The 22,280-nt window shown below is 23.1% G+C and overlaps 1 protein-coding gene across 1 annotated transcript in view; it reads left to right on the forward strand.

The window, feature by feature from the left end:
• LOC112602390 overlaps positions 1-22,280 on the forward strand; it is a gene marked incomplete at its 5' end in the record, with an annotated part of 37,258 nt that overhangs the window by 12,286 nt on the left and 2,692 nt on the right. Inside the window, 23 exon segments of the mRNA XM_025350446.1 lie at positions 9,621-9,879; positions 9,953-10,684; positions 10,743-10,924; positions 12,185-12,367; positions 12,428-12,626; positions 12,913-13,126; positions 13,185-13,278; positions 13,374-13,574; positions 14,330-14,658; positions 14,723-14,904; positions 15,587-15,821; positions 15,880-16,072; positions 16,386-16,506; positions 16,587-16,753; positions 16,973-17,372; positions 17,439-17,685; positions 19,082-19,515; positions 19,703-20,302; positions 20,838-20,970; positions 21,048-21,251; positions 21,314-21,503; positions 21,633-21,936; positions 22,007-22,215. Of these exon segments, the coding sequence (XP_025206231.1) occupies positions 9,621-9,879; positions 9,953-10,684; positions 10,743-10,924; positions 12,185-12,367; positions 12,428-12,626; positions 12,913-13,126; positions 13,185-13,278; positions 13,374-13,574; positions 14,330-14,658; positions 14,723-14,904; positions 15,587-15,821; positions 15,880-16,072; positions 16,386-16,506; positions 16,587-16,753; positions 16,973-17,372; positions 17,439-17,685; positions 19,082-19,515; positions 19,703-20,302; positions 20,838-20,970; positions 21,048-21,251; positions 21,314-21,503; positions 21,633-21,936; positions 22,007-22,215 (6,012 nt within the window).

Consider the following 22,280-nt stretch of genomic DNA (forward strand, 5'->3'; position numbering starts at 1 on the left):
TTTTTGATAAAACTGAAAAAATCTTACAAGTTTTTATTTAAATATAAAAATACATAATTACAATATATTTAGGACAAAAATCCACATTGATATTAACATTGAATACGATAATTTACTTTAAATAGTGCAATAGTATATTTATTATACTTAAATATTTTTAGAATTTAACATTAATTTTTAATTTTGAAGCTAAAAAAAACTTTAAAGTTATTTCATACTTATAAGTCATATTATATATAAATGTATTGCTAAAAATTGTATTAGTTTTTGATTTTTTTATACTTTTAAATTATTTATAAATATTGCAATATTGAATATTCGGCAGAAATATTCTATCTATCATAATATTATAATAAATTATTTTATTATCAATATAAATATATTATAAAATATAGGCTAGTTGTCTTCGGTCACAATAATTGTTTTTCGTATGCTATAATTGAATAATTTATGAACACATATAATATTACAATAACTTCCTCCTCAATGACAAAGAAATTCAAAACCTACTGTAACGCAAAAAAAAAATAAACTCTAGTACATTAAAATAATTATAAAGATCTCCGATTTATAATCTAAAATTTTAATTTTTTTTTTTGATATTTTAAATATCTTGATATATTATTTAAAAAATCCATTCAATCAAAACTGCTACAATACACTCACGAGTGTTTTTGTTAATATTTTTTTTTAGACTTAGATTTTGTGTGTTATAATTATTGAAGGATTATCTCCATTAAATTTAATTTAAAAAACTATTGAATACTATATGATATTAATTAATCAATATTACCGTGTGACATTTGCAGTCAAAATATTCCCGTAAACCTCTAAACGAAAATCGTGTAAGTATAATCGAACTAGGCCTTTATAATTTTTAATTGTTTATATCTTTTAAAGTCTTAGCACCTGTAAATATACTAAAATGCGTGAGATTAAATATTTTTTTCTAATTCATAATACTATATGAAATGGGTTTGTAACAAAACAAACATTGCACAACTTCGACAAAGAATTGAAAAGCCATCTTTATACATTTTACCATTTAGATTAGATGATTGTAAATAAGTTCAACACTTGAAATGTTCATAAAAATGTATTTCTAAGTACTTAGGTACAATATTATGACTATACTGAATAACAATTATATGTCGCACAATTATGTTGATAAAAAATACGAAATTAAATTAAACGTAAAAAAAATTTTAAGTAGTAATATAAATGCTATAAAGCACTAAAATAACGAAGTTCTTCGATTATGTATCATATTCAATTAATTTTATTATTTAGTAAAAATAAACACTTGAAAAACGATAAGTAATTAATAACTATAATGCCTAAATATTTAATTATTGATAACTTTACCATTAAATCTTTAAACAGTAACTGCATTAAATATATATGTTGAATAAATTATAAGAAAAAACTAATTAAGTTTTTCATATTTGGGTCATAGCAAATAGAAAAATGTGCATAAGTTTAAACTTAAATACTTTTAAGTCTCACGTAATTATAGTCAATATTTAATATGTATAATGGTTTTGTTTCTTTTTTGTAGTTGGTAAATTTCTAAACTATTTAACATAATTTTTCAGTGAAACAAAGACCATTTGAAATAAATATAGGATTGCCTAAAATACCCGAAAATATTTCACCGGATTCATATTTTATCACAAAAATATTTTATTCCATAAAATATATTTAAAAAAAAATATTTGGTCCTAACCATATTTAATTATAAAAATATTACATCCGAAACTTAGTTCTTCCGAAAGTTATCAATTACTACGATTACTTTTCGGATTAAATACGTTTTCGCGTTATTATTTGTTTTTTAAAAAAATTTATTACCGGACGTAATGTTTTCGAATAAAATTTTTAGCATGGTTTTTTTCGTATTGAATAGTTTTCGGATAAAATATTATTTTATCAAAATATATTTTTAGTAAAATTATTTTTAGATATTTTGTAGGCCACCAGTACTTATGTAGATACTTATATATTACATTAAAACTATTTTTACCATTCTTCATACAAAAATTGTAAATTAATTGTAAAATTTAAAATTTGGCTCATTTAAAAAGCGAATCAGCTAAAATATTATGAATCTATCTTTATTAAAAGTGTTTATAAGTATTAATTTTTTTGTGATTTTATATCTAATTTAATTTCATGGTTAGTAACTATAATGTACGCTAAATAACAACGATTCAAAATATTCATCTCGTGATAAAATTGGAGAAAACATTAGAATTATATAATATTTTAATTTTATGAAAATATTTTGTGTTTATACTGTTCAATTTATAGATACATTTTATAATAATTTACGTATAATATGATACTATATGATGCGTAAATTATTTAAGTAGGTATACCTAAGACTTCAATAATGTTTTTTTTTATTGGTAGTTCCCTTTTAAACACCAAATGTAATTTATTAATATTATTATATTAAAATGAACATTAACAAATGTAGAAATATTTATATGAAGTATAATATCTTTAATGTGTTATAACACTTATAACATATGTAAATATGTTAAAGCAAACTAATTACTTAAAAGATGAAAAAATTTTATTAATTATCTTAATTAGTAAATAATTAATATAATAAAATTCATTCACGTGCTTAATTAATTTGTAAAGCTATGAATGCATTATTGATTTTAGCTGATGAAGGATTTTTTATTTTTTTTTTAAACACTTTTTCTAATAGTAAAATTCACTTAATCATAAATATGGATGAAGAAGACAAGTAAAAAATTAGATCCAATTGGTACTTTTCGGTAATCAAATTTTAAAATTCTCAGTATTTTTCTTAGTACTGAGAAAAACAAAAAAAATAAGGAAAAAAATTCTTATACTTAACCAATTTTTAACAAAATTGATATCTTTATTTTATTTTAATTAAAAAACAAATAACCGTAAATTCTTGACATTTTTATCAAATTTTGATGTTATTATTTTCTATGGATTTTCTAATTTTTTTAAATATTTTGAGTTATTTATAAGCGTGAGAAATTTTCGATTTTTTTTTTTTTTTAGTTTATTTGTTATAAATATCAACAAAAAATATTTCTGAAAATTGAATACAACATCCCACAAAGTGTTATAATTTAAAAACATTATTCATAGAGAATTAAAACTTTTATATAACATAATTTTTACTTTACACAATGATATTTGCAAAATATTTAAATTAATTTTAAGATATTACATACCTATTTATACCTTAAACCTATTTATTTACGGTAAATTGATTTTAAATAAATTGTTGATAACAAAATATAATATAGTTTAAATTATATTTATTATTATTATATTAATGATACAGGATCCAGAAAAAAATCTCGTATTTTATGTCAGTTACAAATAAACAAACAAAAATACAAAAAATAATCCATTTCTTTGTGAATAAAAAATACAATACCATTTTACATTACTTGATTTTAAACATTATGTTTGGTAAATGAAATCCTTCATTGTTGATACATTGACGAAATGCGAAGTACGAAATGTTTTTTTACTGGACTTAGAACCCTGTATGGTTAAATCCAATGTTTTCAGCAAAAATGTAATCAACTTATCGTAATACTAATAGTAAAATAAGTTACTTTAATAGCAGTATCATAATATAACATATCGTCATATCATGAAATTCACTTGGTGATATAACCTGACGGTCTGCTGACAGTCGCCACTCAAAATCGTTTTTTATATACAATAATATATCATTAAATTCAAATTTAACACATCTATTACAGTGATCCATTCACATCTACTAAACTGCCGAACAAAACTTATTTTTTTTTTTGCTTTTTCCTATTAGGTAACATACCGTGAAAAAATAACTTAACACATATTATTTTTCATGTAAGCATATTTGAAAATTGAAAATTAAATGAAAATGATTTTAGCAAATTTTTTGTATGTTTTAATGTAAATTTAAATATTTCAAAAAAAATTACTATTTTTTATACATGGGAAAATTTTCAATTTATTAAAGACTAATTTAAATCAATTTATACTAGGTACGAATTTATTCACATTATTATACGTTATACGATACGTCGGTGTATTCATTTATGTGATTACATTTTATACAAAATAAACTATTTTATCAATAATTATTAATGAATAAAAATTAGGATGGTACTATTGCTTTTTAATAAATAAAATAATGTGTCGTTAAATTCAATATTATATTTAAATAACTAATGGTTTAAAGAAAAGCATTTAATACTTGAATACTTCTAATAATAATTTAAATAAAAATAATATAAATTTTATCTTTACCTTGATGTTTAGTAGTTTGTCCATTTTTAAATTTGAAAGAATTCGAAAAATGTATATAGTTAATTATATAACTAACAGTAAAAAAAAATATATACATAAATGTATATATAAAATAATGATTTACGATTGGTTTGTGATTAATAAAATTAGTGTAAATAAAAATATTAGATTTTAATATTTAAAAATCACTCAAGGTTATTTATATTGTAGATAAGTATGATATGTAATAATAAATTGCAATGTCAAAAAAAAAAAATAATGATATAGAATCAGGTATAAGAAAAAAAATTGTTTAGATTTGAGTGAAATCATTAACTGTTAAAGTCAATCTACTCAATGTTAATATATCTTTGTATTTTTATTTAGAATTTATAACTCCGTTTAGAATGTAATTGCATAATTAAATATTAAGCTCGAACAAACCAAATGTTTTATAAATTAACATCGTTTCTTACACATATATATATATATATATATGTATTGAGAATTGAGATTTATATGAATAGATAAGTAATTTCAAGTAGTTAAAGTTAAAAACAATAAATTTATCATAAAACTCTAATCTCGAATTTATATTGTGTTACATTAAAATATATGTTATATATATATTAACAAATTTAAAATTAAATATATTAACAAATGCACATTCACAGAAATCTTATACCATTAGTTTAATGTATTTAGTTATTTTCTTCTGTTATTTTTAATATTTTTGTTTTATTTATAACTATTCGTTGTCGTCTGATCGTTATATATACTATGATGATTTATCCGTATCATTATACACTATAGTGTCTTTTAAACCGATTTAAACATACAATTCGAATATCCAAAAACACACTACAGCCGACAGGTGTAATACACTAAATATACATATAGTAATATAACGTACCTACTAAATAAAATGCGTATCAATACGATCATATTATAATGATTATTATAGCACGATTAATCGGTGTGATGATATACAATGAAAACGAGCGTGTTTCGTTTAAGGCACGTGTCTTTAAGTCACCTACGATCTGATCTGATGCGTTTCGCGTTCGTGGTATTTCAGTGTATCCTCGTCTCGCTGTTAACGACTTACCGGCGCTCTGATCGTGTAATGTTATAATATAATATTATATTATTTGTACTTTTATCGAGTATATTATAATACCTACCTAAATTTCGTCATAATTTGTTTATTCTTCGTCAAAGTATTACAATCGCTATCTCAGTCATTTAGACATTTAGTAGAAGGTTTTATATTATTATTACACGATTGTACATTTCGTTATACGCGTTCATCTACAACGTACATAACCTCTGTATCTAAACGCAACCACTCGAAAGATAACGTCCAGGCACTTACTTAAATATCGTGCATATTATTCAACCGGTGTGCGTGTGTGTGTTTTTTTTTTATTTATTGGTACGTTATCTCTTGTTTGAGCCTCGCTCTTGAAACGGCGCACTCTTGGTATAAAAACGTCACGTTGAACGGTTGTGGATTCAGAGCGCATTTGGTGTCGGTTCGTCACACGCCAATAGCGTTCAGTCATTTATTTTATGTTTTAATTTTTTTGCTCTCAGGACGCGAGTTATATTTTCTAAAGTAAAAACGCGGTTTTTGGTGTTTTTTTTTTTTTTCATATATAGTGTAAATATTTTTCGTTTCTTTCTCGTACGTTTGTCGCAACAACACTGTCATGTGGTTTAACAACCGTTTGTCCAATCAGTTGGAAGTTTGGATCAAGGCATGTTTTATGTTTTAACGTTTGGTATAAAATAGAAAATTAAATCATTTTAATTTCATACCGTGCCAGATCTAACTCTTCCAGCTGATTAGACTCGGTGCATTTCGACTGTATAGTATTAATTTAAAAATTGAGGGTTTTTTCGTATTATTAGCCACAAATAATGTAAAATCTCAATGAATTTAACTGATTATCTGTCTTAGTTTTTATTTATTTAGTTTTTATTATAAACATTCATGTATACTATGTGAAATCATGTATTTTATATTTATTTTGATTACAATGTATATTTTAATATCTGTATAAAACTTATACACAATTTTTACTTTAATAGTTTTTTTTTTTTTTTAATTGCTTAACATTCAATTAAATTTCGACTCTACAAATATTTTATTTGTATATTTTTTTTAAATAATATATTTTAATATTCATATTTTATATTTGGTGAGTAGGCATTTACATTTTTATCTTTTAACTTTAAAATTATCTAAATATATTATTAAATTATTAAATACCTTAAAATAGTTTTTTTTCTTAGACAATTTCCAATGATAAAAATACGAAATTAATTATTAATCCCTTGGCAGGTATTTGTTTTAGTTTAAATCAATATTCTCACGTTTTAATTTCAATATTAAAACTTGAATACATTCTAAAAATTTGATGTAAATGAGTTAATAATATTTTAAATAAAATTGAATTCATAGATAAGAGCAAAAAAAAAAATGTACAGAATACTATATAGATATTATATTTTAGAGTCAATGAACTTGTATAAATTTTATCATACTTCATGTCATTTAGATACTGAGATTTTTGTAAAAAGTATTTGTATTTTGATAGTTTTTTACGCATTTCATTCACGCAAAAGATTGGCCTGAAGACATTATAATGTATTCATCTAGATCAGGCCAAGATTGTTTAAGCGTTTTTTTTCTTCATATTTCTCACTAATGATTGCATTATTTTATTTCTTCTTATCATTATCAAATCGTTTATGAAATGTGTACCATCCTCAGTAGTTATATAAGTTTTCTGAAATTGTAAAGTATTTTTAAATTAGTAATAGCTGCAGCGGCCTAAATTATATATGTATGTATTCAATACATATCATATACAGAACACGTGAATTCATGAATTAAGTGGAGAAGTAGTCTGTTCACTATATTTATTAAATATAATAAAATATTTTGCAAATACGCACAAAGTGAGATTCAACTCCTCCAACTTAATTCAGTCACTACACACTACGAAGATCTACAGAGATGGCCGCTGCTAAACTAGTACTTACTGTAAATTGTAATTAGTATCAAAATATATTGTAATTCAAATAATTTAATTTTTTCAACTATGACTTGTATCGTTTAATGATGTTGATATAAAAATATTATTTTATATTGTTAAGTTTGAAATTTAAAACTATTAATTGTTTATTTTGTTATCATTTGAATTTATTCAAAATATTGTAGACTAATATTACTAGATCTAAAATATTGAATAAGTATTTCGTTATTTTAATTAATGACATGTACAGGTTTTAATTTGTATCATTAGCTTGATGAGTACTATAAAATAAATGTCTCTTAACTGATATTGAACACTTCAATAATTAAATATAAAATCTAAATCATGGTATAATCCTTCCATCCATCTTTATAGTGTTAACAATAATGTTTACACAAATACTTAAATGTTTTATGGAGTTTTTAAATATAACATATATTTTATTGTTAAGCATTATTTATTAAAGGTTTAAAAAGTATATTCAACTAGTTAATTGGGAATTATGCAAAAATAATGATATATATTATTTATACATTAAATTTATTTTCATAACTATTCAATCTTTAATTGAGTCCAAGCATTTTTAGTTGTTTATTATATGAATGGTATACATAGAGATTTTTATTAAATAAAATAAAATGTATATTATTTACGTATACATTTAATAATATTAGAACCATTACAGATATTTTGGTATTTAAATAATGTATTTTTTTTAAATAACAATTTATTTATTACAATGGTACAATAATGTATCAATTATTTATAGTTATGAATTACATGATTCAATTGAGTAAAATAAATCAATTTTTAGATCTTCACTAAATTAAATGATTGATGATGAATGTAATTCTTAGTTAGGATTTAATTGTATAAAGTATTGATAAAATCTAATTGGACAATTAAAATTTGATAAATATTTATTATTAAAAATTCAGATATTTTGTTTTTATTTTTTTATATTTTTAAAATTTAAATTTTTCATAATATTTTAAAATTTATTATGGCATAATAATATACAAAATATAAGAATTTTGCATGTTAAATAAATCAATAAATTAGAAAAAAGGTTTCCAACCTTTTTTTACTATAGGTAAAATCAGAAATACTCTTTGGTATTCAGGGTCCACATTTAAAAAAAATCATAAGCAACAAATTAGTTAATTAAAAATAACAAATTTTCTAAACATTGATTAGTTGGCAAACCGCAGATTGGATACCCCTGAACTAGATAGTTAAAACATCTTACTGTAAATAGTAAACATTTGAATAAATTGTTATAATAATTCAAAATATCATAAGTTGTCTATATTTGGATTTTGTCATTTCATTCATAATTTAAATCCAATTTTATAATCGTATTTAAATATTTCTAATATTTTTGGTCTTTAGAGTCTTGGTTATTATGGTTTTTTTTAGTTAATTAATATAGATTATAAAAAGTGTGTAGCAGTATTGTGATAAATGATTTCCATCGGTTTTTATGTTTTAAATGGAAGAAAAAATAGATTGTAAAGGGTATAATATATCCATACACCTTATCTCCATCTTAAAACAAAACAAATTTTTGATCAGTAGTTCTAATTTTGTATAGGCAATCTTAATAATACAGAAAATTAACTTATTTTAAAACTTAAATGTTAAAATTTTATAAGATATTTAAAATGTAAGTGTTTTATATACATTTTAATATTTTACTTATTATAACTTGCATAAAAATTTAAATATCTTAAAAAATTATTGAGAAAACACAAATAATATTCTTATCTTTAAGTTTGATAATAGTTCAATTAATTGTATTACAAAAGGATTATTATAGGAAAATTGAAATAGCTGAATAAAAATTGTTATGTTGTTTGTTTGGAAAAACCCATTTCCATAAAGGAACGTTAATTTTTATCTAATTTTTCTTTTATACTTTAATGAAATACTACATAGTTAAAAAATCTCCATGCTAAATTATTAACAAGAATAATTTCAAATATATAAATAAAATTTTAAACCATCACAGAAAAAAAATTAAAAAAATTGGGATATCAGTTGTAATTATCTCTAAAAGTAATAAACACATAAATTGATGTTAACATTGTATTTTAAATGATAATCTGATACCTGTTTTAATTAATATGTTATAAATATTTCAATTATTTAATTAGATTCCAATTAAAAAATAAATTCTTACACTTTTAAAATATATATACCCAAATAAAATTGATTATTACTTTATTTTTAAACATCAAGTTACATGTTTATTTTATTATTTAAAAACTATTAATATTTTTATATTTTATTTACTAGTTGTGGCAAGTGGACTCTGATTGCATTGGCTCACTATTTACATTTCAACATATGCAACATATGTGCATGGACCAAAATATTTTAGTTTCTAATCCAGATATTGATTTAAACAAAAAGCGAAGACAGAGTAAAACCGTTATTATTGATGCTGGTCGCATTTATAAATTACCTTTTATATTTAATTTAGTAAACTTACTACCTAAATGTAGACATCATTCTTCAATGACGTTCAGTCTTTTCACTGCAGATCATGATTCTGGTAAAAATATTTTTCCATTTAAAATGATTTTGTGATTAATTTTTTTTATTTGTCTTTAATTTTCACATTTTAGCAGAATTAAATAGTACTAAAGATGAAAGAAAATTGAATTACATGTTGGAGCGTTCATTTTACTCACGTTTGCGAACATACAATAATCGATCATTTAACGTTAACGACTCAGATCTATCAGTAGATATGAATCAGACATTGAATGATCAAGAAATTGGCCAATGTTTCATTAAACGCGTTAATGATACTCGTTTAATTTTAACTGTTGGTCCATCACTTATAGAAGAAAAATGTAATATTACGGATAATTTATCTGAGGATAATATTCAACCATTTTGCCGTTCAAGAGCCAATACATGGCATTACAGTAAAAGAGGAACAGGACAATCATTATTGAGTGCACAGTCCCAAGAAAATTCTACACATTACTACCGAACAATGTCTGTGGGATCAAAGCCATACTACAAAGACTCTGAAGATCTGTCTTGGGCTCAACTCAGGGTTGAACAAAATTTTTCTACTACTGATATTAAACATAACAGTTATTTAAGTGATATTAGTACTGATGGACAAGATTACCCAACACATATGTTTATTGATGTTTATGACTGCCGACAAGAAGATATAGAAAATGTTCTTATGTCTGACTGTAGTTCGTTTGATCATTCATTAACTGATGATTATTTTGAAGAAAGTAGTTCTTGTGATAGTACTGAGATCAATAGTGATGAAGAAGTAGAAGACGAAAATATAATTTCTAACCAAGAACAAATTATTTATGATGATCCTCCTGGTAATTATTTATTTATTTTAAGATAGATCTATTTTTAAAAATAAAAAATTTGTTTCAGTTGACCCAATGTTTTTGGAAAAATATTTATACAAAATTCGAGTTATTTATGATCGCAGCTTAGTTACAACTGTATTTCAAGCTTTACATCTGGGATTGAATGTTCGGTACATGGACGTTCAACGTGCTGTTGATAGATGTCAGCATCGTCTTATTTCATTTGACATTACTGATTACATAAAGGTAAAATAAAATTTATTATTGTACAAATCTACTATAAATCATAATATTATAAACCATAGGTTATCAAACTTTTTACAGTATGAAAAATGTTTAAAATCTGGTGACCCATTACATATTAAACTTGTATTTTGACTAATGATTATTTTCAATTGCTGATCTCTATTTATGTTTTATAATCATAACTTTGGTTCTGTAATTATTATTATAATATCTCAACTTTTCTTAAAAATATTTCCTGCTTAATTATTATAAAAATATCAAGTAGTAATTTAAATAAAAGACATTTTTATGCTTTATTTATTTGGTTATTTTTCTTTTATTCAATTATTGGTTTTCAAAGATTTAGATTGATTTGAAAAATAGTTTTATTTAAGTTTTTAGAATGTGTTGATTTATTATTGGTTTAAAATTCATAAAATAAAATATTTAAAAAAAAAAAATTCATAAATTATTATTTCATCATGGTGGAAGAAATATTATTAAAAATATTCACTATATATAACTAACCTATATCTTGTGACTTTTTAAAAGTTTTTCCTATATCTTGAATTTATTTAAAACAATTTTTCTATTTTAACGATTTAAAAAAAAAAATATAGTTCAATCAATATATAAAGTAATTTTTTAATCAAAAAATACTCAGTATTTCAAAATCCATTATCATTTTTGAAAATATTTTCGTAACATAATATACAATTGAAATAAAACCACATTTAAAAAATAAAAATGTATATATTTTTATAGTTATAATTTTTTAAGTTTACTACTTTTTTAAATGACAACTTACATTTTAAATTTAATATTTTGTAGTATAATATTTTTTGGAATACTTCATAAAATGTTGATCTACTGCATTCACCTAAACATTGATAGATTTTGACGTAACGAGTTTTTAACAATAAAAGAATTATCTTGTATGATTTTTATATTAATAAATAAATTAAATTAAAATTGTATTTTATTACTTAAAATAGTTGTTTAAATATAAATTGACTTAATAATTTTTAAATAGTACTTTTAAGAATTTTCATAAAGAAATAATTAACATTCAGATTTATTGGACTTATAGCATATTATTAGCTTATATTATTATTTAAATTTTGTATTTCGTTTTAATAATTTATAGTTAAAACATTTAATATGAATGTAATCGAATAATAATCAATTATCTTAAAAGTAATCTGAAAAAAAATCAACATTGTTTATTGTAATAAGAATTTTAACTAATACTACTATTGACTAACTATTATGTGTGTACAGGTTGTATGTGATCATTTTAAGAAAAATGCTGATAGCTGTTCTATTTGTCCTGCTGATAATACGACATTAAAATCACATCATGATATGATACATTCTAAATTTTCAGCTACATTAGAACGCCACATGTTGAAGCCTGTAGTAAACCACCAAGATTATTATTTTTATGACCTAATTGACGATTTAGTAAGTTATTTATTTTTATTTCATTATTTTATTAATTGATTAATTTATAATTTTTCTTAGGACTGTGATGAGTATAGTAACAGAAGACAGAAATATCTAACTAGTATTTTATTAGGAGAAACATATCATAAGACAGATTTTGATACACATGAATTAGATGAACAAGATATATTTCCTCTATTTGTACATTTAGTTTGTACTATAAAAACTAATACTGTTACTAAAAGTCAGTCTGTTCGTTCTTTACCTACTTGTATTTGTAAGTATTATAGCATGTGTTTTTTATAATATTTTAATTTGTAATTGAATTATAAGAATTTTTAATTTGTAACAGGGGGGGGGGAGGAAGGTATTTAAATCCAATTATTATGTAACTATAACTTATCAAAAAATAATAATGAAAAAATTCTATAATTAATATTTAAAATACTTTATTTAAAAATTATTAATATGGATTAGTGTATATGTGATTTACAATTTTCCTTGTAAATTATGTTTTTATTCTCTAAGGTATATTACGTATAATTATATATATTTGTATATAGTTGAACTAATGAATCAAGATAATGATGAAGAAACCTCAAAAAATATGGATTTCAGTAACATAAAAGTATCATTGGATGTGTATTGTTTAATGTTACCAATCAATGTTTATGATGACGATGATGATGATGACGATGAGGTTGATAAATATACTACAATGAATAGTTCAGAACAATTACATTTTCCAATTAAAAATAAATCTATAGTACAACCATTGTTAGTATAACCTTAAAAACTATTAATTATTATTTTTTTAAACACATTTAATTTATAGGAAACATACAGACGATCATGAAAACTCATTTGATTATTTGAGTTCTTCTTTACCACCTCGGCATGCTCAAGGATTAGCAGCATTCTTAGCTGAGGTAATTAAGTTATGACTTATTAGACTTAAATAGTACTCAAATAATAATTAAATTTCTTCATCTTGAAATATAATTATATTTTTTTTCTACAATAGGTGGAATGGTGTATGCGCGATGAAATGGCAGCTGGTCTTTTACTATATCCAACTGTTACTACAAATTCATTAGAAAAGATCATTGAACATGTTTCAAATTCACCACAATCTCCATCAAATGATCACCAACAAATACCTGTTCATTTTGTTGTACCTTCATCACGTCCTTCTAAATACAATAGTGTTTCACTTTTTTTACAGGTATTTTATAATCTATTAGTTCTTATGTTTTGTTTTAAACTCATTTAAAGTTAAGTAAAACCATACAAAATGATTGTTATGGGATAAACGTTCAACAAATTTATTTTTTCAAAAACTGTTGTTACAAAAACTTATTGAAAATATGTTGACATTTTAATTTTCTATTACTAAATTGTTAAATTAATTTAATTATCAACCACTCTGCACTAATTGTAAAATAATACTTAAAAATCAAAAAATTAACTTATTCATTGATACTACAAATGTTTATAAAATATTATTTATACATGATTAATTTTCTAATATTTTATATTTGTTATAAAATTATTGTAAAATATTTTTCCTAGGCTATAACTTAGTATATATTAATCATGGTTAAACAAAAATATAGTTTTATACATTAATAATATTTTGTTTTATTTGAAAATAATACAATTATTTCAGGGAAATTTCATTGTATATTATTCATATTATCTAATGTTTAAAATATTTAAATGTGATTATAAGTGTTCATAGTAGCTTGAAGTTAATAAAAAATGTTTAATTATGGCATTTAAATAAATTAAAATTTTTGAACACATCAATTTATAATATCTAAATCTTTATCATAATTTTGTATATTATATACACAATCAAATTAAATATATTACAGCCACAACAAAAATATTATTTTTCATGTTATAGTTAATTATATTTATTTTTATTTTTTAAGGTAGAATTTGCATAAAACATACTTGTTTGTTCGTTTGTTTCAGAAACTTGATCAATTTGATATTATATTAGATAATGATAATGGTAATGAACGTTATGCTCTTGAGCAATCCACAAAAGATACATTTTATGTTGTGGAAAAATATTTGCATCCTAGTCCTGATAGTACAGTTTTTGAAAGCAATGGTGATGATATTGAAAACAATCCTGATTCTGACAATTTTTTAACTGATATCAATCACTCTAAACCAATATTACCAAATTTTTGGATCATACTAAAAATACAGCCTGATCAACAATGTCAAAAAGAACACAAATCTGATAATAACAACACAGTAAACACATTAGTAGTAAATGTATATTTCCATTGCAGGTAAACCAATATCCTAATTTATATGTACGTTTTCTAAACTCTAAGTCACATTGTTATTTCTTAGGTTTTCTGAATCAAATATACAAGGAAAGTATTCTGCTATAATGGAAATTGTTAAACAAAATGTGAATCAAGCAGCCACTGTTGTCAATCAAACTATATTATTATGTCGTTTATATGAAACGAAGACTTGTGACCCATTATTGGAGCCTATTATTGAAGATTATGATCATTCAGATGATGGAGGTAGAGTTCTTCAGCATAAAATAAATAATAACAAAACTATATAACCTCTTTTTAAAGATACATAATTTAATTTTTAAATTATGACTAAAATCTTTTAAGATAAACCAAAATAATAAATTTGTTATTGAAAAAATTTAATAATTTATAAATCAATTGATAATTTATCTATTCAACGTTTGGTATAGTTTAAGATAGTTTCTTGAATTTTTGGTTTAATTGATGAAATTAATAAAAAGAGATGATAAATTACTCAATTTAACTGTTATCTTTATAAATCTATAAAATATATTTTGATTTATAGTATATTTTACATGGGTTATTTTTTTTTAATTAGCTTATATAACAAAATCATGTTTTTTACATCTTATTTAAGTTTTGTTGTAAAATTAAAAAAAAACAATAAATTATAGCAAAACAAAAAAAATACATAAATTATAAGTAAAAAAATAATGTCAAATAAATTAATTTTGTTTTAAAAAAAATAACTTACTGTGTAACTTAAAATTTTAAAATCTGTTAAAAAATGTATAATTTTCTGAATGAATTTAAATTTAATAGTAATTAAATATTTTTTTAATATGTTTTCTGAATAAAGAATATTTATACATGTATTAGTACTCCTGCCCACTAATCTAATACTTCAAAATTTTTTTGTAATTTTAATTACACATAATTTTTATAGATGAAAATGGTATTGGTGAGGGAAAGAAAATCATAAACCATTTTACTCTCGCTCAATTTAAGTGCCCAGTTGTATGGTCTACCAGATTTTCACTACATCCTAGGCTTCAACGAGCAACAGCTATGGGCTTACTTGGTATACAAGTTTTGCATACTATGCTTGAGGGGTTTTCTGTTCGTAATCGTCGAAATATGTTTGTTTATAAAGAGTCGTCTGGTTCTGTGTTTTATTTAAGGTAATTTTTCAAAATTTAATTAAACCATTTAAGCTTATAGTATTTTTTTTCTTTGTAGAATCTATGAAAATTCAAGTCAACAGCAACAAGAGCAAAAACCTAATAATACTTTAATATATCCATCACAATATGATTCTGATGACGATGATACTATATCAAGATGTTCATCTGCCACTTCAACAACAATTGCATCTACAATATTTTCTTCTAATCAATCAAATTTTTCACGAAAATATTCTGAGGATATAAATGTTTGTATAATATCATCATCATATATATGTATAGAAAGAGTTTTCCAAATTGTATATGCCAGTAAATATCATTAAAGTTTATTTAAATTAGATAAATCAGTTAATGTGCTAATAATTTGTAATTGTAAATTCAAATGAATAAATCAAAATTAAAAGAATGAACAATTTGTATACATTATAAATAGTAAAACAATATTATACAAAAAACTAAATAATCATAATTCAAAAGACTCTCTCTATATATATATTTATAAAAGCATATAATTTTATTATCACCATAGGACTGCTTCATAACTTTAATTATTTGATTTAGTACATGGACAATAAATCTATTCAAAATCCTGGAACTCGTTCTTTAGGTGGGTATTGGGGTGATGTAGATTCAAAAGACGTAGAAGATTTGACATTAAAAGTACATGGAATATCACCTGTTGGTAAGTAGTATACATTTAATTATTTAAAATATAAATATGAAGAATCAAATTTTTTTCTAACTTATTTTTGATGATATTAGGTGATGAAATTCGCATTGATCTAGTAAGAGTTCTACAGAACCGATTAAATGATGGTGTATTAGAATTGTTGACAACTATGTTATATAGAAATCCTCTATGTAGATTGTATCCAGATGATGTCCGTTTTGTGCAACCAAACAATAGTCATCCGGATTATACTATGAAAGTAATTATTTCATATTATACTTATTTAATAATATAGATAGTTTCTTAGAAAATAACATGTAAGTTTCAAATTATAAAAATAAATTACATGATAAAATAGAGTTTAACAATATGTTCTTTTCTATTTTATAATATTTAATATCAATAGTACTAACTACTAACATGAAAATATTAAACATAATTTTACTTTATTATTAATTTATAATCATTTTTTGTTTAGTTATCATTGCCAACTGAAACAAAAATTACAAAATTATTTATACACAATCTAAAACGTTGTGCTGCAACATTATTGCTATTTCCCCCACAATATGCAAGTCGTCATCATAGATTTAACTATGCATATAGTATGGAAAACGAAACAAAAAAGCCTATCATTCATTCATTTTTTATGTACAATCAGCCAATTGCTGGTATTAGTGTAATTGGTGGTAAACGTATTACAAGTGGTAAACGAGGTCTAGCATGTGTTTTATTTGACATTTATTCAAATGAAGATCCACAATATGATTCAATAGATTATTTATATGACTATCCTACTGATCCTGAGTTATTTGAAAGACATACTAATGCAGCATGTATTGATGATTTAAAATCAACTTCTGAATATAGTGGCTACAGTAAGATATTTAAATTTTGTTCAATATTTATATTTATTTGAAGTAATTAATAACTATTATGTTTAGTTAAATTGTTTGTGTGGTGGCGTGGTCGAGATAACATGGAAGTTCTTCAACAAAAACTAACTTCCACCGTAACTTACTCTTTATGGGATATTTATATTGAACGATTTTTGTGGGAACAGCCTCTTATAATTGAACAGCCATCAGAAATATATGTGAATCCATTATGCATTCAATTTTTAGCAAAATGGATAGCGTTTGGAGCACGCAAATCGGTTCCGTTGGCATACCATTCTAAAATATTATGTCGGTAAGTATATTTTATACTCGTATGTGCAGACGTTATACATATCAAACTGTTTCAAAAGTGAGTATACCAGGTGGCAACTCACAATTCTCATTATAGAACAGTCCTACCTTACAACAACATAATAATATATAGTATATTTTTATCACTTTTTGATTAAATATCAAATGACCGTTTTACAAAGTATGACAATTATAAATTATTTATTATCTTAGTAGTAATATGTTAGTACCACCAACGAAAATCGCTATCAAGGAAAATATTTTATTATATCAGTTCAAAATTAAGTTCTAGGAATAACGTGTTTGATAGACCTTAAAAATGTCCCATTTCCTATTATACTCTGACTTTGAGTTAGTATATAGCTAGTAGTTAAAAGCTACTAGTAGTTAAATGCTTAAATACGTTTTCAAATTTTCTTGAAAATCTTCATTGTTCCCACTACACGTGTTAGAGACAAGTAGACAGGAAAATAAGAGTCCATACGTCTACAATTGTCATTATTTGACATGTGCGAAATTGGTTAAGGTATTCTTTTTTGGAATTATTTAGTTTGTTTTTGTAAGTTACAATTTATTTTAGAACGCTTATCGAGTAAATAATCATACTAGATTTTTGAATAACTTAAGTTATCTACTCGTTTTCATTAGAAAAATAATGATTGAATAATATCAAGTATCTTTTCTTTTTATTTTTTCTTATTCTCATTTAATTAATAATAAAAAACATTAATAAAAATGCCTTGGACTATAACCTAATCTAACCCCTAAAGTTATAGTATATTTAAAAAACAAACAAATTGTTACTTAACTTAAAATAATATTTTCAGTAACTGTTTCATAGTTAACAAATACTCTTGTTTGCGCATATTTATGTCACTTGAAATAAATATATATATTTCTTGTACATTTTATATTTTTAATACTAATAATATTTAAAAAAAAAAATATATATCATTGCCAAAACATCATTTATTTTTGAATTTTCTACATAAACAAATCTTACATAAATTACTTTGGTTTAATGACTATTGGAATAATGTAATTTCTTTTTTTCCTTGAATGTTATGTCAAACTTGCTTAACTAATTTTTGATGTTCTGATTAAATATTGAATCAAAATTAAACCTTAATTTATGTATGATTTTTATAAATAATTATAAAATTACAAAATCATTTATAAAACTCTTTAGATGTATATTTTATAGTTCATAATCAGTTTGTAGTTTATATTTAGTATACAATAGTACCCAAAACTAAAACTATATATTATACATTGAACTATAAAAAATGTAATACAATTTATTCAAATGTATTTCTTGTAATAAACATTCTATGTATCTTTACATTTATTTTTTTAATAATATTAAAATCTTTTCTCTTTTTTTTTTTTTATTTAAGGATACATATAAGTCATGTACTTCGAGAATTTAAGACACATTTATCTTGGTCTTGGTTATCATCATCATCAAATAATTTGCCTATTTCTGTTCGTTACTTTTACGTTCCACGTTTAAAATATGGCGAGACACCAGTTGATTGTGTTAATAACAATGTAATAAGTGATTCAGCTGACCCTTTGCAACTGCAAAAAAAACATGATTCTTCTTTGAATAATTTAATGTTTTATGAATGGCAAGTACCGGATACTGATTCAATCATATGTCCACCTTCTGCTGCATGTATCTTAATAGTTGTATCTGTAACTTCTATCAAGAATAAACAAAAACGTAAACGACAACAACATTTAAATATAAGTAATGAACATAGTGATTCAGATGCAGATAATAGTTTTGTTGTGCCAGAAAATCATGAAAACAAAAAAACTGTTGAAGGTAAATAGTTATTCATGCTAATTTGTTATAATTATAATTATTATTCAAGGAATATTTCATTGAATGTTATAGTATCATAGTGATATATTTTTTAATAATTAACTTAATATGGTTTATGTATTGTTCCCAATAAAAATTAAAATTCTATAACATATTTTTTTGATTTATAATAATTTATATTTTACAGATAATAATGAAACTTTAACAACCGATGACCAACCAGTGACTTTAAACAATGATAAAGATGAAGATGTATTACAAAACGCAGTATCATCTGATACTAATAAATATCCAAAACCACAAAAAGTTAATACTTGTGAAAAAATTAGTAAATTATTTTTGTTAGCTATATCTGGTCAGTCAGTTCATGCATTATCATATAGTTGCCACAAAAATGAAGATCAGCCTATTGCTATTCAACGTTTGAGTCGCTGGTTAGAATGGAGAAACATTGCTTTCATGTCATCTATATATCACATGATTGGATTAAGAAATTCAAAATTATATGGCCAATTTGGAAATACTCAAATTAAAAGCCAATCATCAAAAATAAATACTAACCTAGATTTATTATTGGATTACAAGAATTATGCTGCTGTTGTAGGAGAACATGAATCTTTTGAGAAAATATTTGTTGAAAAAAACTTTCGGATAAATAATCGTGGTTCCAAACCACTTGATAATGATACAGAAGATAAAAAAAATAAACCTTTAAAGTATAAAAAAGATATTTTGGATTCATATATTGAGCGATTGGTGAAAAATAATAAACAAAGGCGTCGCACTGGTAAGATTCATATACTTAATTTATCAATGGTTTTTATTTTTGAAATTTAAACTAGCATGATGGCTTAAAATATTATTTACATGATTTACCTTAACTTAACAAATCTTAAACTATGTATTATTAAGTTAATATAAAATAATTATTTAATAAATCAAACTCATTTATAATTAATTATAAATTGTTAAAATATAATTTGAAACTATAGATGTTGTTGAATTATGAATGATATTAATTGTACATCTACAAGTTTTTTAACTTATAATTTTTATCATAAAAATATCATTTTTCATATTTCAATGATTATTACAAGAAATGTAAAATGGAATTCTAAAAATATAATTTAGTAAATAAAAATTATATTATTTTAAAACAAATATTTTTTTTTACAATGATTAAAGTTCATTTATTTTTAAATTATATTTTTTTCAAGCAATTTTTATTTTAATATTGTTTATTTCATTTTTTAATAATAGTTAGAAAAATTCAATCTCTAAAAATCTCATAATTGATGTATACTTTGTGTCCATTGTTTTAGAAATGTATCAAAAATTGTTATATGACATGTGGATTCAAGTGGATGCAGTTGTTAGCAAAGAAGCTTTTCGGACTTTTTATCAACATAGTAGATTAATTCATTATTGCTTAACACCATTGTTATTTTTACCTTGGTAAATAAAAACACCTACCAATGTTATTTTAAATTATGTATTATTAATGATTTTAATAAATAATTTTGTTTTAATAGGTGGCGGTTAGAATCAGCTGCTACCCGAGATCATTTAGTGGATGCATCTAAATTAAGAAGTTTAGCTTCTTCACATGTTCCACAATGGCATAAACGATTATGTGCAAGGTTGACAGTTGCTTATGCTCAATATATTGAGACTGATCCTCTTTTTAGTGGTTTTCAACCGATTCAAATTGGTAAATCCCGTGTATATAGTGATGGGTGAGTTAATCTGTTAAAAAAAACTAATATAGTTAAAATAATTGATTTTGTTTATACTTTAGTATGATAATGGATCTGGATTGTACTAAATCCATAACTCGTTATTACAAAAAAACTATACCTGGAGCTTCTGGTGGATTACTTTTAATAGAAATTGGAGTGTGCCAGCCATTTTATTACATCAAGCTTAGTTGTATTGAAAGAGCACGAATTACAAATCTTGTTGAGAATTACAAAGATAAATGCAAATCGGTAAAAATTTGTAAATAATTATCAATCTTCAGTATATTTTAGAATAAATATATATGTTTGTGCTATTTACATTTATATTCAGTCTTGCTTATATTAAAAATATTAATTTTATAATTTATTTTTCTTTAGTATTGTCTTCTTGAACAATCTGAAAATATTATTCAGAATATGCACTTACATTCATTTACATACGACTTTCATGTACGAATACTATCAGATAGACTTAGTAAATTAGTAGAAAAACAGAAGGCTGGAAAAAGATGTAATTACGGTTGTGATATATTAATGTTGTTGGATCATAAAAACTCTATACAAAATAGTGCTAATAAAACGGGAAATAGCAATAAAAAAAACGTTATTGCTGGATTTCTAGATGATTTTTTGAAATATTACACATTACCACCATTATATTCTAGTTGCTTAGTACTAGCAGGTATTGTATTACTATTAATATTTCAAATGTATATTAATTTAGTTGTTAAATTATTTTATTTTATTTGTAGGTGTCATCAAGCGCAGTGAAATACCTGTTACTGGCCTCCAGCTATACGAATATTTAGTTGAAAACTGTTCGGAAGATTGTGAAGGAATGGCTGTTTTAAAAATTGGTGATAGCTCATTAACTGAAGATGATGATGGAGCATCTCTGTTTGATGATTTTGAAGATCATGAATTTCTAGATTCTCAGCATATTTTTGGAAATGATTTGACTGTAAGAACTACAAATTAATTGTTTTAAGTTAATATTAACACTTAAATAATACACATTTACTATAG

This window comes from Melanaphis sacchari, unplaced genomic scaffold (genome assembly GCF_002803265.2).
Source record: "Melanaphis sacchari strain LSU unplaced genomic scaffold, SCAv2.0 Contig87_pilon_pilon, whole genome shotgun sequence".
Lineage (NCBI taxonomy): Eukaryota > Metazoa > Arthropoda > Insecta > Hemiptera > Aphididae > Melanaphis > Melanaphis sacchari.